This window comes from Aspergillus lucknowensis, assembly GCF_044049455.1.
Source record: "Aspergillus lucknowensis strain CBS 449.75 chromosome Unknown BJX67scaffold_40, whole genome shotgun sequence".
Classification (NCBI taxonomy): domain Eukaryota; kingdom Fungi; phylum Ascomycota; class Eurotiomycetes; order Eurotiales; family Aspergillaceae; genus Aspergillus; species Aspergillus lucknowensis.
The window spans coordinates 167,172-189,143 of NW_027263584.1; the positions used below are offsets into that span (position 1 = coordinate 167,172).

Sequence of the window (21,972 nt, forward strand, 5' to 3'; positions counted from 1 at the left end):
CTGCTGCGTTCCACTCGCTTAGCCCACAACATGTCTAACTGAGTGCGGTTGTTGCAGTGAAGACATCATGCTCACCATACCCGAGCGATTCATAAACTTTGAACACTTGACTCTGTAGCTCTCCAGCAGCTTCTAGCGGGTTTGGTCGTAATACACTCACGCTAGTATGGACATCGACACCAAAGTGTCCTTGTGTGTTTCGCCGAGAATTTCTTTTTGACATGATAGAGCTTTGTTTTGTAGCCTTTCAGCCTCATTCAGGTCTCCTAATATGTGAAACGTCCAGGATAGGCGAGAGATTGCTTTAATATACCGGGGATGATCCTCTCCAAGCAGTTCTGCTCTCCTTTTATGGACTATTGATCCGAATTACTTCGTATCCTGCCACTGCTCGTTGATTTCGAACAAACCCAAACAGCTGCTATATGCATCATCATGGTACTCGTCTGAAATATTGAGTTCAACTTGGAACTGCCTTAGAGCGTGGACATTGAGGAGGAGGGCGCCGATAGAATCCATAACCAGTTGAGTCAGCCTGATGGCGAAGCGATGCAGTTAGAGGGGCAGACGCTATGCGAAATGAAGTGGCTTGTTGTTTCTTTATCATCCGATCTTGTATGGAGAAATGAACAAGATGATGTATTGGGTACAGTTCGTTGAGTCTTGTACCTTGATAAAAGATGACCTAAATAATGCACGTGTTGCTGATTGAAAAACCAGCTGATCCCACTGTCCGTGTTGATTGGTGTGCGGAATATCTCTTGGGAGGAAGGCCCTTGCTTCTGGTAGATCCGATGCTGCTTCAGTCTTACCATTATATGGCTCTTCCATGCAAAGCCTCGGCTCCCCGTCGGAAAATGTCTTCTTGTGAAAAACGCCATGCCTGAACTCCGTGGGGGAAAGTGCGGGGAGGTGGAGGACCGCCGGGATCCCGCAGGTCATTCGCTAGTACGATAATAAGATCGACGTTCAAGGACCTTATTCAAGGACCTTATTCCTCGACATCGGCAGTATTTGGCCCTGTTAGGGGGGGAGGACGGCAAGGTGTGGACTCTGGATCGGGTCTTTGGATCGGGTCTGACGCCAGGAACTTGTGGTACACCGCGAATTTCAGTCCTGGCCTGCGGAGTTGGGGTGAGTCGCACTGTGTCAGAACTGGCTCGGTAGATTCTCTTCATGTGGCAAAGATACCCGGAAAGCGGGAGGTATTCAGACTAATGTCCGGGTTAGGGGTGGTGGCAAGAAACCCTAACCTTGAAGCAAGCGTATCCAAGGAGAATGAAAATCACAAGGTGAGTCAACTTCTTTAATGCTTCCATGTAGCACATATTGGTTAACTCTTGCTAGTACAGAAGAAAATTGTGCTTGGATGATTCACCTCAAAGTATTAAATATGTTAATGTTGGTAGCTCATCGAATCGCGGGTAAGCCAATCCGCGGATACTTGGCATAGCGGACTCAGGGACGAAATACCCGTTATATTCTCAATACTACTGTATTCTTCTTGGGGACAGAATGCCTGCTCGCTTATACCTTGATATCAACATGGATGTCATCATTGCACCGTGCCAAGAATCTGCCCAGAATCATCTCGTGTGCGCTTAAACTTTTTGGGCCCGGAGGCGTGAAGAGAGGGGGTTTGTAATTGTCGATCCTCAGCAGGAACTGTTATAAAAGGAGCCCTATCACTGCCCATTCTAGTTTGCAAAGCTCATCTAGTATCGGATTGTCAATACCCTTTGCCGTTATTAGATTCATCATGCTTTGCAAGAATTTCCTTGATATTGCGAGTTTGCTGCTGCTTGCAGCTCCAAGTGCATATGCAGCCCGCTCTTCAGGCTGTGGAGCCGGCCAAGGACTGTCGTCCGGCGTCCAAGTGTTGACAATCAACGGAGTCGAGCGACAGTACACTTTGACGGTGCCCGATGACTATGACACCAACAATCCGTACCGCTTGATTATAGGCATGCACTGGTGGGGAGGAACCATGACTGATGTGGCTACTGGACAGACTGTCGAGGAAGGCGTCTGGGCCTACTACGGCCAGGAGCAACTGGCCGAAGGAACCGCCATCTTTGTTGCCCCTCAAGGGATTGACAACAACTGGTACAACGAGGGAGGCTCCGATTTTATGCTGGTCGATGAGATGATCAGCACGGTTGAGAGTGCCCTGTGTGTTGATACTGACCTTCGATTTGCCATTGGTTTCAGCTGGGGAGGTGCAATGAGCTTCGCGTTGTCTTGCCGCGAAACTGAGTACCCTCTGCGGGCTATTACGTCTATCGCTGGTGCGGGGCCCTATGAATGTAAGTAGCGTGCGGATGCGTGACTACTGGAAACGGCGGTGTATTAATCAGCTCCGTCAGGCTCCCCTGGTACCTCGTCCATTGGCTATCTTGGTATTCACGGGATATCGGATGACCCTGACCGGGGCCGTACCATGCGGGACCTGTACATTACCAACAATGGCTGCACTGGCGAGGAGCAACCAGCTCCGTCCGCCGGAAGCCTTACTCATGTCAAGACTGAGTATCAGTGCAGCGGGCCACCTGTCACTTGGATCACCTTTGTAAGTCCCTTTCCCCTCTACCATAGCCCTACATGCAGTACTATCCACATCTAAACCCCAGAGGCAAAGATTACGGTACTAAACCTGCATCTAGGACGGTGGTCACCAGCCAGCCCCATACGACGGTGGCACTGGCGATAATGGATCGGAAACTTTTGTGTCTGGCGAGGCCTGGGCATTCTTCAGCCAATTCCAATCCAACTCGGGGAATTCTACCCTTGGCCGCCGGCGCGCCTATTAAGTTTTATCAACCCTTTCTTGACAGAGCGAAACTTGGCGCCATTACAAGAGATCTCACTTTCCTGTCGTTCTTGAGTCTACTAACGATTAACTTACTTTACCCCAAACACACACTTTCCAGCCACTTATATTATTAACGTCAACTGAGATGTGGGAAGGGGCTGAGGGGCAGAGAGCTTGGAGACCACTCACTACTAACAGCATATACTGCAGAAAAGAGAGGATGGGATTCTTCATTCATTATTGTTGCTCTCGGCCTTTGTCATAGTCGTGCAGTTTCTTTCATCATGTTATGAAACTATCTGTACTGGTCTCATGTATTTCAACCTGCTTTCTCACTGGCATTGCCGAGGCCGGCGCCCAGGGCGCCTTGTAGAACCCAGATCTTTCTTTATGCGGCTTCCAGGCCAATCATCTGCAATCCCACAAGATTTCGGGTCTCCTCCACTTGTGAGATCGAGTCAACCATTGCTTGAAAATTCTTGATGTAGTTGGTGGTTCGTTGCTCACTAGTATGAGCGCTCTGATCATCTGAAGATGGTGACGCTTGATTGCGTAGATGATGCAATTATTCTCGGTACCTATAACAGATACGATAATACATGAAAACTGATCAAGCTTGCTCGGGGTTAATAATGTCCAATAACAAATCAATTTGAAAGCGACCGTCCGAAAAATCACTCGAAAATGGTTCTTCAAACCAACCTGAATGTTATTGCTTTCGTCTGTTTCCTAACGCTTCTTCCAACTTGGAAGATCACCCTTCTTAGGGATATTAGCTCCATTGTCTTCGTTGATGATGTAGTTACGACCCGGTACCACGTAGTTAAGCGTCCATTAGGTCACTGTCAGTTGCTTAGCAACCAGTGCCAGTTTTAGGATTCCCTGGACTCCTGTAGCTCTGGTGCCAATAATGGTAATACGGGAGACGACCCGACCCAGGTACATGCATCAGACACCCTCGATGGCAATGCACAGGAGCTTTATGCACTGGAATATATAAACACATTCATTGGACTCAGGTGACGTCCCTAAAAGAATAGCACCGAAAATTCCTCTTGCTCAGCCACCGAATCTCCGTCTTGCAACCTGCTCGACTGTTCACCCATCGCTAGCCTAATCTGGGGTTAAGGGCAGGAAATCTTGAGAGTCAGAACCCATTCTGTGCCACAATCTCAAGCATGTTTCCATCCGGATCCTCCGCAAAGAGGATATGCTCAAAGTCCGTCGTCAACAGGCCCTCGATAACAGCATTCACCTGCTCAACAGTAGCTCCAGACTCGGGTCCGATATTCGTCGCATTCGCAAGCCCCGAGTCCGGCGCTGATGTCGTCTGTCCATGCCGCTTGATCGTCTTGACTCCGTAATGATCCAGCCTCTTCTGCGTCGCTACGATATCCGGAACAACAAGACCCAAGTTGACGAAAGTATTCGGCTTCCTCGTCGACGGCAGGAGCTCGTTCTCTGTATCCTTGAAATGGAACAGCTTTACCATCCCGCCGCTGTTGTTCTTGTCGCGCGTGAGTTCCTGGCCGGTTTGGAAGCCTGTCCTGTTGCGTCCACCCTGTGCGAAGCCCATGTATGTGAGTGAGAAGGAGGGCGTGTAGTCGATCGTGAACATCTCACGCATGCCGAGGACCTTGCCGTAGAAGTGCTTGCTGGCTGGGAGGTTGCGGACGTTTAGGCCCGCGTGGTAGATGTAGTAGCCTCTGGTTTCTTGGTCGGCTGGGCCATTTGTCATGCCCTTAGGGAGCTGTTGGGCTGTTGCTGAACGAGGCAGATCGCTAAAAGGAGGGTTGGTGTGAAAAGTTTCATGGTCAGGAGATTATAGATTGATCGAGTCGAGGAGGAGAGAGAGTTTGAATGTCGATTTTTTGGTTTACTTGCTGCATAGAACATTCGGGGCTTGTCGTTCTCTTTATACAGATACGGAAGGCCTCCATCGCAGGACCACCGGGCTCAACCTCTCCAAGTCTAGGATCTTACTTGCACCCTTTCAGGTGCTTCCATGGTTTGAACACCAGCGGGGGCGTGAAACCTATGCTCAGCACCTACGTGAGTCTCTTGTGAGTGGTGGACCGTTCTGTCATCATGCTACTCAGTTTCCCCCCAAAGGGTTGAAGCTCAATGACATTCAATCGTAGTCTGTCCTTTTGTTGTAAATCCTTTCTACCTTATCCTTCTCTCGACCTTGCCACTGCTTTGTTGGTTTTGGCTTCACCGGAGCGCGACAACAGACCGGTGGGATCTTAATGGGGCATATGATTTTTTTTTTCCCTAAAACAACACTGGCGTAATGCGAACAAGAACGATTAATTGGTTGGATTACATAGTGCTTGCAGTGGGAAGCTCTATGGCGCTCGTGGGCTTGCAATGCGTTGGCTATCTTTACTTTCATGTTGAGACACTGTTGCTCGTTTCAAATAAATAAAAGGAATCACAATCTATCTCCCCACGACCAATCACAAATGTCTAATTATTGACAGAAAATTTACAAGCGAGTTCACATTCGGAAGATCGAGTCGAGTCATGCAACTCTTCCGTGAGCAGAGACACCAAACAGGGGAGAAGAAAGCGAATTAACACACCAATAAGTGAACTTCGCTAGTTATAGACCATCCACTTTATCACTCAGCTCGTGAAAGACACTGCTAAAAGCCGAATTATCAGAGATATAATGGGTGAACAGCCATCCACAAGTTCACCTTGTGGTATTGCACGTACGCCGTGCTCGCCCCATCACGCGACCGCTTTCGGACGTACCTCACCTGTAACTTGCTCGCGCCTCCATGGCTCATCCAACTTTTCTTGTAGTCATGAAATCTTCTTTGCGGTATGTTGTCACGTGATAATACGCCGATTTTCATGGCCCCGCTACGGCGCGCATCCTTGAGATTTCTCCTCGAACTTGGGGGGTACGGAACCGGCAATTTCAAGTTTCTCGGATATACCTCTGAGATTTGTGGGCTGACAGCGCCGAGAGTTTCATGATAATGGGTGAGCCTGACCGCTTTTGGACCACTACTAGTGCCGAAGACCAGCTGCAGCAAGAATGGAAGAACTTCGCAATCAAGCACACGATGCTCCGCAGCGTCCAATGATTTCTTCCATTAGTGACTCGGTCATGGATCAGGCTACGGCGTCTCCCGAATTGGATCAGCTATGGCGGGAAATAACCGCTCGCGGTGACCCGGATAATTCTATGGTATGAACGAAGTTACCCTTGTGGATATTAGCGTTAACACCTGCGACAGATTTGCCAGGATTTACTCGCTGTGCAGGGACTATTGAAGGTTCGGGACAGATGTAGCCTGTCAAATGCGAATAGAAAGACTGTCGAGAACCTCTTCGACTGGGCAACTGGACTTGCCATTCCATCTTCAGTATTTGCCGACTCGCTGGAAGAGACTTCCTCGAAAGGTGAGCCTCCCGGAGCCAGCTTCTGAACAGGCTGACGACGGTATTAGAGAAAGGTGAGAAGCGGCGGATATCCGTACTTGCTGTATCGGTGATCTCATCGCTGGCAGCTCTGCTTCCAATACATGAGGCAGAGGCTGCTCAGAATATCGTTATCGCGTTGGCGAGCTTCACGTCCGAAGACGATGAGTGGACTACGCACGAGACTTATACTACTTCTACCACCTTATTGAAGAATTTCGCGAACGAGTCGAATCCCACCTCCTTCTGGAATATCGTTGAATCTATCCTCAAAACCCGAATAAAGCCACTCTTCGCTAAAACCAGGAACCCTGCTGTCACTTCCTCTGGTCGAAAGAATTTTCACCCTGTTCCCTTGCCTCGATTCGATTTGAGCATTCTCGACCCCGAAACAAAACCATGGAAGATACACGAAGTCTATATCACTACGGTATTTTCCTGGATTGTCAATCAGTATGAGGTGTGTGACAACAAATACATTTATGCTCCCCAGTATACTCACTCCATATTCAGCCCACCGACCGCTCTTACTTTGAAGCACATTTCCCGCTCCTAGTTCCCCCTATTCTCGCTTTGGTCGATGATGATCAAGTATTTTTCAAACGCCGCGGCTGCCTCCTACTGTCTCAACTCCTAATCCCCATCCGAGAGAGCAAATCAGACATCCTTCGGCGAACAAACCTTTGCTCTGTCTTTGAAGACGCGATTAGGCCATGCTTCCACTCTCTTCCTACGATAACCCCGGAAGAGGACTCCGTCCGACTCCTCGCAGCAGCTTACCCAGCGCTGCGATCCCTTCTTCAAACCAGCTACAGGCCACTTGCCCCCGCCACTAACTCCCACCCCTCAATACATTCGAAAGATGAAGAATTGTTCATATTCGGCATGACAAAAACATTGCGCGATCACCTTATCCCGTCCTTCCACCACGTCAGCTCCACAGCTACCACCTCAGACTCCATATACGCATCGTTTCCCCACCCACACCTATCAACCCTGCTTCTTAGCGAGATTGCCGCCACATGTACAGACCTACGTATCCAGACAACCAAATATCTCCAAGACATCGTCCCTCTTATTTACAGTACGCTTTCCAACCCCTTCAGCGCCGCACATCCACCTTTCCTTCTTTCGGCAGTGTCCGTGGCGCGAACGATGACTCTAAACGCATATCCGCGAATCTGGAGATGGCGGGGTGAGATTCTTGGCGCGATAAGCTCGTGCTGGCTTCATACCATTGAGGATAAAGCAGATGTGGAACGCGAGAGATCAAAAGACACGGCGAGGTCTTCTTCTCTGGATGAGACACGGGCCACGGGGCTAACGAAGGTACAAAAGGAACTGCAGGGCCTGGTATATTTACTGAAATATGCCCTTGAGAATCCTGTTCATCCAGAGGGCGATCACGGCCAACGAGAAGCGCAAGAGAATATCGGGGAGGAAATACGGTTGTTGGTTGATGCAGATGATAATCTCAAGGAATGTCTTCTTGCTGACGTCGACCCGGATGATCCGGATTATTTTGGCTTGGGACCATGAACCTTCGGTTGGGTCTCCTATATCCGGAGTTATCTCATGCAATGGACTTGCTTTGTCGAGGTTAGGGGTGAGTGGGTTGCTACGGTTTATGAAGGCGCGGATGATGGCCGGGGCCGGGTCCCAGAAGCCGCCAAGAAAAGGAAGGAGCAATTGCCTCGCCTGCTTCGGGTCGGTCGCCCTTGCCTTCTGGGAAGTATCTTAAAGGAAGGCGCGATGGAGGGTTATCCGGAATTGGAAGGAGCAATCGAAGTCCACTTCGTTCATCAGATATTGATTGCATTTGCGGTGTTAGAAACATGCTAGTATAATAAGCGGATCCATTGGATAAACAAGGGTATCTCTGTTCAATAATCATCATGCCAGTTATCGTCGCATCATAACTTCATATACACACAGAGGATGTCTGGAGCGGCTATACATCAACCCGTTGCTTAAAAAGACTCTTCCCCCTCAGCCACTGCCGATACCGCTTGTATCTCTTCTTCTCGTAATCTTCCGCCACGACTGTGAGTCCGTCCTCAGAGACGCTCAAGAACTCAGCATAATCCGCTAGGTTCTCCTCCGCGTTCATGCTGAGGGTATACTCCTCCACGTTGCATTTGTTCACATACTCTACCAGGTCGAGGTTGCTTTCGTGCTCTCGGATCGACGCGGCTGTTAGCTCGTCTTCAAACGTCACGACCAGGGGTACCTTCAGTGGATGATTTATATACCGTTCGTACTCTTCTGCTTCCGCAGCTGTAACGGACGGGTTCAGGGAATCTGAGACAAGATGGCCGAGTGTTGACTGGGCGATTTGAATTTTACTTGGTGTCAACGATGCCGAGGAGTCCAGGGATGGATGGGTTGAGTTCACGGAGCGGAGGGTCCCGAGTGACGATGTAGATGGCTTCATTATCCCCGGTGGGGTTTCGTTATAGGAGGGTTGGTGCGGCTCTGGAGTGACCGTTGGCCTTCCTGGCTCCGGCTCTTTGATTTTCACGCTACGCTGGGTTCGATGGTCGCGGTTTGGATGCTCGTGGGAGATGCGGGGTACGAAGGGACTGAGGTCGTAGTCGTCGTTGGACGTGGGGCGGAAGGGAAGGTAGCGGAGTGTGGAGTTCATTTTGAAAGAGAAAATCTTGGAGAACGAGGAGACGGCTAATGGGCGGTAGTATTCGAACCAGTAGTCATCGTAACGGGAGAGAGCTTCCTTTGGGGGTGTTGGGGGAACGGGTAGTTCCTTTTCTCTTAGGTTTTCTTCAGTATACCATCGAATGTAGCTCGGTTTCTTCTTGTTTGCCCAGAACCGAGGGTCCGCGTGGTGTAGGTAGTAATCGGTGGAGAGATCCCAGAGCATCGGTTGACCTTGCGAGAAGATGTAATTTCCGAGAAATAGGTTGTATGCCTCTTGACGCTGGGCATCAAGGAACGAGTTGTTGTAGTACCTTTTGAAGCTTTCTACCATGTCACGGGGATGGCTGCTCCATTGGTTTATTTTGCGATACGTAGCCATCGTGTTGACGAGGTGCGAGCCTCCATATTGAATAGCAATATTGTCACCATGGTCATGCCACATATCAGTGAAAAGATTGATGGTGTCGGTGTCGTACTCTACCGTTGTTCCTTCAATTATGCCTAACGCGTGCAGCTGGTAGCCTAGTGCGCGCTTTCCGATAACAAACTGGGCGGCATTGGTGCGGTCGAGGCAGTCGATGCAGTTCGTTCTCGCAATGCCGTTTTGCACTCGCAGCCCTGATTCCACATCATGGCCGTTCTTGAAGAATCCAGTTTTCGGGATGATCTCGCCCGCGATATCTTCCAGAGTTGCAATCACGTCTTGATCTCGGCTCTTTGCAGCTCGACTCATATCCCATGGTTTGTATATGAGCTTCTTATCCTCCGGCAGAAACTGGTTCAAGTATTTGATGGCGTTTGTGTATTCCTTGAGGAGTTTCGACTCGCGCGGCGTTCGTTCCCGTGACTTAATGAGGTTGAGGATGTAAATGGGGGCGCCATACCTGGCAAACAGGTTATCGAAATGCAGGGCCGCGGCAGAGTAAAACGGATCGACGAGGTTCAACTCGATATCCGGCTTGGGACTGACTCCAGAGTTCTCCTGTGTCCAATAAAGAGGAATGCTACCGCGATGCTGAACGTATGAAGTGTACAAGGGGCTCGAGTGAAGATCGGGACCGGAAGAATGGAATGAAGTCGTTGTCATTTCAGAAACGATCTGTTCGGTCTCGACGTCATTTGCAACATAACCGAGATCATTTGCGCCTCTTTTTAGAAAGCGTGCTCCTGCAAAGAATCGAGACCGCCGGGCGATTATAGTTATGTAGACTGAACGGCCATACACAGACATTTTTGCTTGCTCGACGTATCCATGGACGATTGGTAAACACCACTGGTACGGGTTTCGCAGATTGACGATCGCGGGCGTGAGGAGATGATGATTCCATATGAACATGGTATTAAAGTCTTGCAGAAACCCTCGCGGGAGTCCATCCTGATGGAGTTTGCGTTCTCGACTGATGTTGTGCTGCAATGTGTGCGTAACATCATAGGAGTAGCTGAAATAGAAAGCGCGAGTGAGGTCAAGGTTGTTCAGAATCGCTATATATCGTGCCTCTTCCGGGTTCTTCTCGGGTTTCAACCGGGTTAGGCTCGAGGACGTCGTGAGAGAGATAAGCTCGGTTCCATCGATCTTGTAGACGTAGTGGCCTCCGAGCATAGCTACCTGGCTGCGTTTTGTCACCAGAAGCATATAGTATGCGCCAGTGAATCGAATAAATCCAAGCAAGGCCCACGCACTGCATTTAAGCTTCAGACCACCGGAGCTTTTATTCCCGTCGTCAATAGCGTCCAGGAGCTGGCTCATTTCCCGCTTCGTGTATACGATATCATCCTCGATGATGTTCAAGTCGTCTGTTTCGGAAGTTCTGTCAATTTTCAGAATTCTGAACCGAGTGTCTGACAAGTCCATTCCAACCATATAAAACCAAGTAGCTGTTTCGTATAACGAGAACTTGTGCATGCGGCCGATTCCGTCTTCGCCCCCAGTATCTAGGTACACCTGCCGCTGTTTCTGCGCTGACGTAGGTCGAGAGTCCCGCTCAAACGAGGTTGCAACTCGTGGCTCCTCATCTTCTTCTTCGCCAACAGCTTCGCTAATCGAGGGAGGTGCAGGTGGAGCGTTATAAGAGATAGGGGAGAACGGTGACCGTGTTGGGCCATCGTCGTCGAGGTGCCCGCTGGGTGGCCGGTCGGTCTGGTCTTCCGTCGGTTTGTTGCTAGACGAGGATTTAATCGACGTTTCGGGGGCTGTAGAATTGGGCTCTGCAGTAGAATGCAGCGACCCGCTCTCACCGAGAGACGCCGTTCTCGAGGAACCTCCACCAATGGATGCGATGCTCCTCTCCTCTGCGGCAGCCGCTGGGTGAGGTACTTCATCGAAACTCTGCATGGCTTGTGGTCCGTTAGGTGAAGCTATATAGCTTTAAAATTAAGCCTTTGAGGTTCATCAGGAGTACAAAGTACGGTCATGCTGCGTGGTTTGGTTGGGAGTTGATTTGCCCTGTCTGCAGGCAAACCTTTTGGAGCTCTCCACAAAGTGTATTTGGATGCCTTATGTTTTAGGCTATAACAGCAGTCACCCCACATGACGTCAATCACATGATCCATCAAAAACACGACAGAAAAAGCTGCTTCCATCACCTTGAGCTAAACAAAAATAAGAAAAGCACCGTCGAAGACACAGCCTGAAAACTTAACTCTTTCCTCTGCCTCGATGACATGCCCGCTCTGAATGCTAAAATGGGAGTTGAGGGACCAAATGTTGCTTGCTATTTTGCCTTGCTTGACACGAAGTCCCAAGGATTGATTGTGCTCTTCTCCCTGCTCTCCTGCTCCTCAAGCTGACTGACTCTTTCACCCACCACGTCTAGATGAGCCACCAGACCGTGCATGACTTGCTTCAGGAGAGGAAGATTGTTGATGGACGCGGGATCGAGCGGGAAAGGGATGACCTTGCCGTCATGGCGAGAAGCAGTTCTGGGCTCTTTAATTCCGGACTTAGCGTCTGTGAGGATTTTGGGTTTATTGTCGTTGTTCTCTAATTCGACAATTTGCTGGAAGGGACTCTGGGAGGTGGACTCGGTGCCTATCTCTATTTAGCCCCCTATCGGTTCGGCGAAGCAACTTCGGACAGCAGCACTTGATACACTTACGAAGACTGCAGAGAGTACGCCGGCTGAAACGGCATTTTGCACATGCCTCGCTCATGGGCTTACCATCCTGTGCATCCGATCCGACGACACAAGCCTGCCAAACGCCCTTCCCCTGTGCGCAGAAGTGCAGGGGACATCCGCAAGGTGCCCCCTAGTTTGAACAAACCCAGCAATGAGGGAGATAGTATAGCCGAGATCACGGCGCATTGGCTGTCCACTGTCGTCCACACGCCAATCAAACTTCCTAAGTACAGGAAGGTTCATGTAGCAGTTCAGGATAGGATTTGTGGTTCCAAAGGGAGCCTCCGGGAGATCATCACTAACGCCCGTCACTGAGGTGCCAGGAAAGTGGTCAACGATTAGATAACCCTTTGATATAACGTCGTCCGAGAGGCTTACCTTCGGGGGATGGGCTGAGCCCCCAGGCCCTTGGCTGGAACCCGCGAACGAGGCTACGAGTGACGTAGAGCGGACCTTCGTCGTCACTGTTGTCGCGGGGCCGCTTCACGGTCTTCGGGGGGGTTGGTTGATAGTGACGGAACTCACCGTCTGGCAGGATTCTTGTATGACATCTTAAGACGGTGACATCCGACTGGGAGTAATACGGTATTTGCTAGGTGAGATGAGAGAAAGATGGGTACCTTTGAGATCTGAAAGCATAATGTAGGGCGGCACATCCGACTCGATAGGTAGAGGGTGTTGCTCTTAATTTTGCGTTAAATACTAACACAGAACTTGATTCAGATGAATTGGATCTACTTGAAACGAGCTCTTCTCCTCTGCGCAGCCTGCGGATCTCTTTGGAATAAGGGACGAAGGTATCACGCGGTGTGGACATGGCGAAATGCCGAACGAAGAATATAATATGGCTATCTAAGAATTAGTTAAAAGAGTGGGAGCCTTCTAATAAGTATCACAAATCTATATATTCTACAAATTCGCCTTCCTCTCCAACGCCTTCCTCCTCGTTATCAAAGCCTTCGTCTCCTCCTGCAACGCCAACCCCATCATAATCTCCTCGCTTCCGCCACCGACGACGTGGACCCTCGCGTCACGACTGATTTGTTCAATCCTCGCCCCCTTACCAGCCTTATTATACCCCGCTCCTCCGAGAATTTGCTGTGCCTCACGGACACTCTTCTCCAATGCCCTGGTTGACATTACTTTAAGTAGGGCAGTCATCCCACCGATCCTCACATCATCCGTCGGCCGGTCTTTGGTTTTCTCAATGATATTCACGAGCTGCTCCATGAATGCGTAGGCCGGTTCAATCATGAGTCCGAACTTGAAGATTTTGGCTTGGATGGCTTGTTTCTGGATGAGGGGGGAGCCGAACGTTTCGCGCTGGATGGCGTAGTTGAATGCGTCTTCAGCGCAAACACGGGCGAGGCGGAGAGATGCGCAGGCTAGAGAAAGTCGCTCGGGGTTAAAGTCTGGCACGAGTGTTAGTTTGTGGTCTCGGAAAGTTATTATGATGTGTTGGATGACATACTTGACATGATGAGAGGGAACCCTTCGTTCTCTTTCCCGATTAAATTATCGACCGGGACGCGCACATCGTCGAATTCAATGAAGGTCGAACCTAGAGACTGTCAGTAAGTCACAGCAACGGAAGTCACAGCAACGGAAGTCACAGCAACGGAATCGAATTAAGCTCTGAGTTCTCATACCGCTCGCGTTGACACCGGAGTTATACATCCTTCGCCTCGTCACTCCCTTCGCTGCCAACGGAATCACCAGTAAACTTATCCCACCCCTCCCCGGCCCCCCAGTCCTCACAGCAGCGGTGCAATAGTCCGCCCAAATCCCATTCGTAATCCATTTCTTCGACCCGTTCACAACGTAGAGGTCGCCATCACGCTTCGCAGTCGTCCGGATATTCGCAACGTCAGATCCAGCTGCACAACCAGCCAGTCAGCCTCACTGACGCGGAGAAAAGAAAAGTAGGCCAGAGAGACAGAGGGAATAGCATACCATCCGGCTCCGTGATCCCCAAGCAAAACCTCAACTCCCCCCTCGCAACACCAGGCAACCACCTCCTCCGCTGCTCCGGTGTCCCAAATCTCGCGATTGGCGGACACCCAATGCCATTCCCACCACCGAGTCCCCAAATCACACCGACAAAGCCAATCCGATTGAACTCATCCGCAACCGTAAGCGAGCACCACGTATCCCATTTCTCCCTGGGCACACCACCGGGCAGCGACAGGCTCGCAGAATCCTCTGGCGTGGTGAGCGGGTGCACGATCGTGAACCCGTGCTCGGCGTGTCTCTTGTAGACCTCGGGCGGGACCTGTCCGGCTGCTTCCCATTCTTGCGCAAAGGGTGCGATATGTTTATCGATGTACGAGCGGACGGAGGCGCGCAGGGCGTGGTGTGTTTCGGTGTAGTATGGGTTCGCGATGTCGAGTTGGGGGAGGAGAGGCTCGGCGTAGGGAGCTGTTGGAAAGTTTTTGAGACGGGACATTTTGGCTCTTCCTTCCTGTCGCCCGATTCAATTGATCCTAATAGGGACTGCAGACTGAGATGCAGCTATGTTACAGAAAAAGAAAGAAAGAAAGCACAATATTTCTATTACTGGCTGTTCCGAGGCTTCTGCTGATCGCTGTCGGGCTCAGGTGACGCTGCGGGGAAGCTCAGTGGAGAGGCCGAGGCCCGCGGGCTTTCTCCAGCTCATGAGAGAGAGACAAGGAAAAGCCCTAAATCGATGGACCCAAGGACTCAGAAACCAATGCAAATATTTACACGCGCACCCTATGGATCGTTTTGAGTCTTCGACCCCTGCAGCCCTAGCAGTAGACGTCGATTGGGCCATTGTAACGTTATATGGGCTGTGTTTTTGCTTCTCACGATGCAGGGTCGACATGATGCCAGTAACGCCACGATTTCACGAGAAGTGTGTGTTTTCCAAAGATAGTATAGATCTACTCTAGGTTCTTATTGAAGCCTGGTGGTCGCGCAGCGCTATCCACGGGAGGCGCGACCTCTCATAAAATCTAGGATAGTTGTAAGGCCGGGCACAAAACTATAGTCAATCGTGACGCTCGCGATTCACATACTTCGGAAGGCCGAAGTAGCTTTGGTGAGAAGGCCGGTTGGGAAGTGTGTCGCCGCGCTGTCGTTTAAGATCTTTAGGCAACTCCGAAGCGAAGTCAAGTTAACTCACCCTCTGTCCAGGGCCTAATGCATGATTTTCTGTGCATCATCAACCAGACCCCGTAGGTATCTTTGAACATCCGAACAGCGCCATCGCTTGTGAGGTTGCAACTCCAGCATGCCCTTGATACACGTCTTCAGCGCATCTGCCACAGTCTCCCCACTTGGTAGCATAGCCAAACCGCGGTCTGTCTTCTTCTCAAAGTCCTTTGGAAACACTGGCCGTTCTCGAGAAACTCCGTCAGCGGTCTGCCTTTGCAGTCCCCTCGTTAACTCTGTCAACACCATCTGGCGTTCCATCTTAGTGTTCAAGCAATACACGAGTTCGAAAAGCATGACACCAAGCGCATAGACGTCGAGTGACTCGTCGATCGAGTAGTCAAACAATTCCTCGCGAGCGAGAATCTTGTGAGGTCCTTTGTCACGGAAGAAAGGTGGGCAGTAAAATTCAGTTCCAACAACGCGATTTAGCTTTGAGGTGTCATGATTCGAGGCGATGGAAGTCCCTGGATTGGGGTCATTTAGGTGCGAGATATCTGCCACGAGCCCGAAATCCCCTATGCGCGGATGACAGAATCTGGAGCAAGTTCCAGTTTCCGCTTTACAAGGTAAACATTCTTCGAAGTTCCTGTCCTCTGAGCAGGATAGGAAGATGTTTGCTGGCTTGAGATCCCTGTGTATGATGCCTTTTGAATGGAGGTAGTCGACCCCAGCGAGGATGCTTAGCATCAGCTTTAGGGACGGTAAGAGGTGGTAACAATGTCGCCGTAGCAAAGTTTGGCTATCGTTGGTCTGCGACTGCCTCAAGTACGAGCTGAGGGGAACTGGGTGTAGCGACATTTGAATATGTAAAATCACTGCAGGAAGTGCATCCCTATTTCGATGGCTTCGTTGCAGCTGGAGTTGTGATTGATCGTGGCTGAGACCATCCGTAAAGATATCACCGTCGGTGGCACCAAACGTGGACGGCTGGCTATAGGACTCACTAAAGTTTCGCGGGATTGACTCGACGTCGTCTTCAAGGCTGCGTGACGACAGCTTCTCCAAGGAATGCGATGCCTCACGGTCGCTATGAGAATCGATCGATTCGTCCTCCGTAGAAGGCTGTCGTTGTTCTTGAGATTTTTCAAAAACGACGTCAACGCTGTCACCGACCGAAGGTCCGTTGGGCTCTTCGTCTTCCGTCTGCTCATATTCAAGCTTCTCGCGCCTCTTCTCGCCGAATATTGGAAGTCGCGGAAGGTGGGTTTGTTCCAGCCACGCTCCATAGTATCTCACGACATTTGCATGCTCTAGGCGGGCAAGTGTTCGGATTTCCTTCATGATCTTCTCCAGCTGATTCTCGTTCCCGCATTGCAATTGCTCGAGCCGTTTCTGGCTGAGTGGAATTTTCTTGACGGCATACTCTTGGCCATCCATATGGTTCTTTACATGGTATACTTCCCCGAAAGATCCTCGACCAAGGATCCGAATCTCGGAAAAGTCCGCGGCATACCTAGACAACTGACTATTTGAGGGTGGAGGATTGATGTCGAACAACGGGAAGCTTGTTGGCGAGGTAGCTGCCGGGGGCAATAGCGGGCGCGGGATGCGCCTTGGATCGAGCCGAAAATCTTCTAATGATGGGAATCCTTGATCTGTACCAGGCCTCCGAAAGTCCAGCGGACCTATCTTTGGCCCTTCTAGATGTAGACCTGATGTATCTTCCTTGGCCGAGGGAGGATGTACAGTTTTCGCAGTTTTTGAAGCCACGACAAGGTCGCTGGTTGCTCCGATTGCTGGCGGTTTTTGGCGATTATCTCCTAGATTTAGTCCTTCCAGAGCAGACATTCCGAGAGCGTCCAGGTTGTCGCGATAATACTGCCTCGTTGGTCCCCATTTGTCCGCGTCAACACCTTCGGCTAGCACACCATGAGAGGATAGAAAGTTGGATTTATAGGAGTACATCTTCTTCCCAAGAAACTGGACCTCTGGAGAGTCGCGTGTATACCTCACGGCCGAGCCATGTTGTCTATTCAGCAGATCCGCAGCTCGGGTAAGGCAATAGAATTCGAGCAGAGCAGCAGTCATAAGGTTGGAGTGGCTCTCGGCATCAGCGTCGAGCAGATCTTTGATATCGCCATTTCCATCCACGGCGTCTTCATTCCCCGCGAGAGAAGATTGTTTGGCCGCTCCAAGAAATCGGGAAGAACCCTTAGCTTCCTTCTTAGACATCACTTCATGGTCGCTCTCTTCGGAACTGGAATCGGAATCAAATGAGGGTATCTCCGCAGCCGGTATAAACATCGACATGTTCAATATGAGGGATATCGAATGCGTAGAAAGTTGGCTTCAAAGCCAGTCGGAAGCCCTTTAACGCTCAGGCGGTCCAGCCATCTAGCTATGATAGCAACGTGATGGTTTCGAAGGACGGAATGGCCGTTATATATCGTTCAATAGTGAACCACTAATTTGGGAATTTGCAGGACACCCGACTGTCTGACTGACACAAGGCAGCAATTTATACGGAAGGGAAAGTTAAAGAATCAATGAGGGGTGAAGGTTAAGAAAGGAAAAAGGAACCAGAGGTAAATGCTTGAAAGGCCACGAGGCCCTTTCCAACACTGTTGTTGAGGTCGAAGAATCAACAAATAAGCTTCATGCTCACTGGCTCCTCGACGCGGCTTCGATCAGATTCTATGAGCGAACCGGATCATTGACAGGGCGTCCACTAGGCGGGGGTTGGAAGCCTAGTGTATCAGCCTCTATTCGAACGGAGAGGGTAGCGGCGACCATCAGATTGCTTCGGGCTGATCCACAGCTGTTGCATTCGCTGTCTCACGGCGTTTGCTGAGGGAGAGGGAGGACTGAGAGTTGAGAGCTGAGACCTTGGGACGGGAGTTCGTCGCGCCTTTCGCTTTCGATTTTGGTGAGTCAAAATCGGGCGTTTTCCTGCCTCAGGCAACAATCCTCTGGCCATCCAAACGAGGGCAAAAAGGGAACAATCTGGTCTTGTGAAAGATGGTGATGGTTAATTTCTTCTAGACTTCGACTTCTAGATCTCCATGAATGAATTCTGCTATTGCTGTTGTCCCTAATTTGGGCTATTATTGGAATAAATATATATAGCTCTGGTTACAACGTTATGAACCATCAGTGGGATGATTCAAATACGGCTTCTCATGATGGCCTGGAATTACAAATAGCGTTAATTGCGCTTTCCGTAAGGATGTGGATGAGCGGGGAGAAATATTGTCTTTGGCAATTGTCCTTTCAAAAGGAAACTCCGCTTGCATTGACTAGAGATCGGATTTTTGGTGATAGATTTCATGAAGATATATTTTCTAAGCTGTTTCATCATTCGTTGTCTGGCATTATCAACATCGTAGCCATGTGTTGCCAGGACGTATCCGGTTGGTTGCGTTCACTGCAAATCATATTGCGAAAACCACTGAAGGGTCCAGAAGAGTATCTCCAGTTCGTTTGCTGGCCTCCTCAGCAGCCCAATCAACATTCCGGACGGAGGTCTCTTGGCGGAGAGAGCTGGACTTCTGGAGGAGCCTTCTGTAACCGAAGAAAAGACCAGGAGCAATACTAAGAGCAGCAACAGCACCAACGACAATCCAGCAATGGCACCGCCGGATAAACCACCGGATCTGCCAGCCTTTTTGGCCCGGTTTCGGTTATCAATCAGATCAGATAAAGGGTGGGGAAGCCCTTTCGCGCGTGTCCAATCATAGTTGGCTGTGCCGTTCGTCTTTCTCAGCTCGGATTTCCCAGGTTTGTTGATGTCGATGAGGGACAAGGGCTTGGTTGAAGTGAGGCAGTGGATATTGGCACTTATTGTGTCCGTCCTGATGGTTCCATTAGCCCTAAATTCTCGACAATGCAGGGAAGATAGCAGCCCTTTTCTTGCTGAATTCGAAATGTATAAAAGCTGGTCGAAGTACCACCTTCTCGCCAAGGGCCTCCTTATTGCTGCTCCCAAAATCTGCCTTCTTTCGAACCTTTTCACTACGAGGATTGCTGCTATTGCTTTCCTTGCCTGGATTATTGCCGGTATTAGCAAATTCCAATACCCGCATTTGTCCCCTTGCACAAACGTCAGGCAGCAGGCATGCCTCATTATGACCATGCTGAGTGGCTGTTTGGACTGTGCCCTCGTGTACGGCATCTGGATATATTATGGCAACTCCGAACCATTGTCAAATCAATTGAATCTCGTTGAGGACGTCAACCACCGGTACGGAGACCACCAGGAGACAGCAGCTGGACCCGGGGCTGGGGCTGGGCCAGCCAGCACTGCCACATCTACCTTCACCGGGAGAATTCTTTCACCACCGCAACGGGCGAACTTCAGCCTGGTCATCCCTGTTGTGACTACAACCTCAACCCCAAATCATGGTAAGCCTCTCCGCCCCTTCGGTTTTTGGGGTTGTTCAACATAAGTGCTAACCACTGTCCGCACTAGACTTCTCTGACCCCGTATGGCCTGGAACATACAGGCGGCGCTGGCTCAACGCGCCTGCGGGACTTTGTATGGGCGGACTGATTGGTTCCTTTTTGGCAGCTTTAGTGGAATCGACACCATTGTACTCCTAAGATTGGGGTCTACCACTGAGAAAGACATCCCGTCCTTTTATTGTAAATTCGGACACTGCTGCGCCTGCCGTAGACTGGCTCTCTTTTGGGTCATAGCACTGTCGAAGTTACTGATTGGCACGAAGTTCTTTACGTCATTTGACATGAAGTCTCGGAGGGATTCACGGAACAAACTTGGTTAGAACAACTTGGATCGGCTGAGACCATGCTGGACCTCTTCTTCCAGCAGAGTAAGGAATGGTGGTTTCCACGAGTTAGGGACTGGCAGGAAGAGCAGCCACCGACGTAAATACACTTTCACAGGTCATCAAGTTAAGAGAATGTGTGTACTCAGCAGAACTGAGATTGACCAAAACCTTTCCGGGCGACGTCATCCTGTCAGGACGTGGGTGATGTGACTGATGTCAGAGGAAGGGCGCATCCCGTTTACACGCTCGGGGGGAGGGGCTCTGCCGATGCCGGCGATCCTGCGTGGGCCACTCTTGTCCGCGGGTAACCGGCGCCGCACACACGAAGATCCTCCGAAGAGGTATTAATTAGCGAGATTTCCTCGACTCAATTCAGTTTCGCAATAGCTTCAGAGCTCCTCATCAATTGCTGGTGGTGTGAGACCTGTTCTAACGGCGGGTGAGGATAACGAAATGGCGACATCACAAGCTTCTGATATCGTCATCATTGGCGGTGGCATCGCTGGGTCTGCCCTGGCCTATTTTGTCTCCGAGGCCCGTGACGGAAAGAAAGTGACCGTTATTGATCGTGCTTTTTCACGATTGAATGGATCGACGGGATATGCTCCCGGATTCGTTGGCCAGTTCAACAAGTCTGGGGTTCTGACACGCCTAGCGGTTGACAGTGTGAAGGAGTACTTGAAGGTACCTGGAGGGTTTGATGTCGTTGGGGGGCTGGAAGTTGCTACGAGCAGCGCGGGGGTTGAGAACCTTAAATGGAGGCATACAACAGCGAGAGAAAGAGGCCTCGAAGCCGAAATAATATCGGGTCGAGACGCAGCAAAATTAGCGCCTGATCTGGTCAAGGAGGACAATATATCGGCGTTGCACTTCCCGGGAGACGGGACGGCAAACCCTACGACAATTGCTGCTTTCTTTCAATCAGAGGCTCGTGCTGGCGGCGTGGAGCTCCTTGAAGCCGATGTCACTGAGATTTGCCGAGAAGATGGCCGTGTGAGTGGGGTGCGGACCTCTGTGGGATTTATCCAGGCTCAAACAGTCGTCCTTGCTACCGGTATCTGGGCAAAGAGCCTTGCCGACTTCGACATCCCCATTCCAGTTATACCTGTCGCACATCCATACATGTATGGGAATTACCACGAGGCCAAACCGTACAAGTCTCCGTTTGTTAGGTACCCGGAACATCATGTTTATGTGCGAGACCACGGCTCGTTCTTTGGACTGGGCTCTTACGATCATAAGCCCCTGGCAGAGCAACCAAAAGGCTCTGCCATCGGAGACTGGTTCGAAGAATTCGACGGGACCCTGGATCGCGCACTGCGCTTGATTCCTGAGAAGACAAAATTGGTTCCCAGAGAGAAATTCAACGGAATATTCTCAATGACTCCTGACAACATGCCGCTGGTAGGCGAAATTCCGAACGTGAAGGGTCTGTATGTGGCGGCAGGCGTTTGGGTCACCCATGCGGCAGGGTCTGCCAGATTCTTGGCCAGCATGTTGAAAGGAGAGACTGTCGATGTGACGGTGCGGAAGGCTCTCGATCCGGCTCGATTCCAGGGCCGTGAAATGGGCAGTTTGGTGCGGGAGTCCCTCAATTGCTACAACAGCATTTACTCTACGTACGAGAATTCGTGATGGCCGCAGTTGGACCGAGCAAACATTGGATGAGGATGAAATTCATGTACTTATCAATCGGAGTATTTCATGCGATCTTGAATCTTGCTGTACGTATATGACGTCATAAAACAAGGCATCGACCGGGAACTGGGTTCCCCAGAAGATCGTCGGGAAGTTGGGATGCGCATGATTCGCGCGCGTCGAAATTCCTGCCTCCTGCACCAAGGTTGATCCTCTGAGTGCGGAGAGGAACGGCGGTATCATTGATGTCGGCACGTGACGTGGCTCAACGCGTAGATTGGCGTCACGGTCAAGCGCGACTGAGACACGAAACTTCCGACGATCAGCCCGCGAAGGATGGCCGCGCCGCTGCACTGAAGTTTCGAACCTGGGATTTGAACTGATCTCTTGCATTTCGTGCTTCATGATCGCT

General features: G+C 50.5%; 8 protein-coding genes across 8 annotated transcripts; 4 read left to right on the top strand and 4 right to left on the bottom strand.

Annotated features, from left to right (window-relative positions):
- Nucleotides 1–1,759: 1,759 nt before the first annotated feature.
- Nucleotides 1,760–2,810, top strand: BJX67DRAFT_383746 (alpha/beta hydrolase family esterase; the record flags this gene model as incomplete). Its single annotated transcript, XM_071033512.1, has 3 exons — nt 1,760–2,306; nt 2,367–2,569; nt 2,664–2,810. The coding sequence occupies 3 exons, from the start codon at nt 1,760–1,762 to the stop codon at nt 2,808–2,810; spliced, it is 897 nt and encodes a 298-aa protein (XP_070883472.1).
- A 987-nt stretch (nt 2,811–3,797) lies between these two features.
- Nucleotides 3,798–4,893, bottom strand: BJX67DRAFT_361293 (VOC family protein). The gene has a single exon (XM_071029847.1). It carries the CDS (start codon nt 4,548–4,550, stop codon nt 3,960–3,962), a length of 591 nt encoding a protein of 196 aa, XP_070883473.1. The 5' UTR covers nt 4,551–4,893; the 3' UTR covers nt 3,798–3,959.
- Nucleotides 4,894–5,782: 889 nt separating this feature from the next.
- On the top strand, nt 5,783–7,992 carry BJX67DRAFT_221280 (Tti2 family protein). Its single transcript, XM_071025752.1, has 4 exons — nt 5,783–6,014; nt 6,064–6,229; nt 6,277–6,707; nt 6,761–7,992. The coding sequence occupies exons 1-4, from the start codon at nt 5,862–5,864 to the stop codon at nt 7,784–7,786; spliced, it is 1,776 nt and encodes a 591-aa protein (XP_070883474.1). The 5' UTR covers nt 5,783–5,861; the 3' UTR covers nt 7,787–7,992.
- Nucleotides 7,993–8,198: 206 nt separating this feature from the next.
- Nucleotides 8,199–11,234, bottom strand: BJX67DRAFT_383749 (phosphatidylinositol-3,5-bisphosphate 5-phosphatase; the record flags this gene model as incomplete). Its single annotated transcript, XM_071033513.1, has 1 exon — nt 8,199–11,234. One exon carries the CDS (start codon nt 11,232–11,234, stop codon nt 8,199–8,201), a length of 3,036 nt encoding a protein of 1,011 aa, XP_070883475.1.
- A 1,396-nt stretch (nt 11,235–12,630) lies between these two features.
- On the bottom strand, nt 12,631–14,820 carry BJX67DRAFT_221318 (acyl-CoA dehydrogenase family protein). The gene is made up of 4 exons (XM_071025753.1): nt 13,972–14,820; nt 13,668–13,895; nt 13,490–13,579; nt 12,631–13,430 (listed from the first exon to the last, which is right to left on the bottom strand). The coding sequence occupies exons 1-4, from the start codon at nt 14,462–14,464 to the stop codon at nt 12,928–12,930; spliced, it is 1,314 nt and encodes a 437-aa protein (XP_070883476.1). The 5' UTR covers nt 14,465–14,820; the 3' UTR covers nt 12,631–12,927.
- Nucleotide 14,821: 1 nt separating this feature from the next.
- On the bottom strand, nt 14,822–17,943 carry BJX67DRAFT_221422 (putative protein kinase). Its single transcript, XM_071025755.1, has one exon. The coding sequence runs from the start codon at nt 17,443–17,445 to the stop codon at nt 15,178–15,180; it is 2,268 nt and encodes a 755-aa protein (XP_070883477.1). The 5' UTR covers nt 17,446–17,943; the 3' UTR covers nt 14,822–15,177.
- A 1,115-nt stretch (nt 17,944–19,058) lies between these two features.
- BJX67DRAFT_383752 (uncharacterized protein) lies at nt 19,059–19,734 on the top strand (the record flags this gene model as incomplete). The annotated part of the gene is made up of 2 exons (XM_071033514.1): nt 19,059–19,536; nt 19,604–19,734. 2 exons carry the CDS (start codon nt 19,059–19,061, stop codon nt 19,732–19,734), a joined length of 609 nt encoding a protein of 202 aa, XP_070883478.1.
- Nucleotides 19,735–20,138: 404 nt separating this feature from the next.
- BJX67DRAFT_221340 (NAD(P)/FAD-dependent oxidoreductase) lies at nt 20,139–21,852 on the top strand. Its single transcript, XM_071025754.1, has one exon. The coding sequence runs from the start codon at nt 20,376–20,378 to the stop codon at nt 21,555–21,557; it is 1,182 nt and encodes a 393-aa protein (XP_070883479.1). The 5' UTR covers nt 20,139–20,375; the 3' UTR covers nt 21,558–21,852.
- Nucleotides 21,853–21,972: the final 120 nt, after the last annotated feature.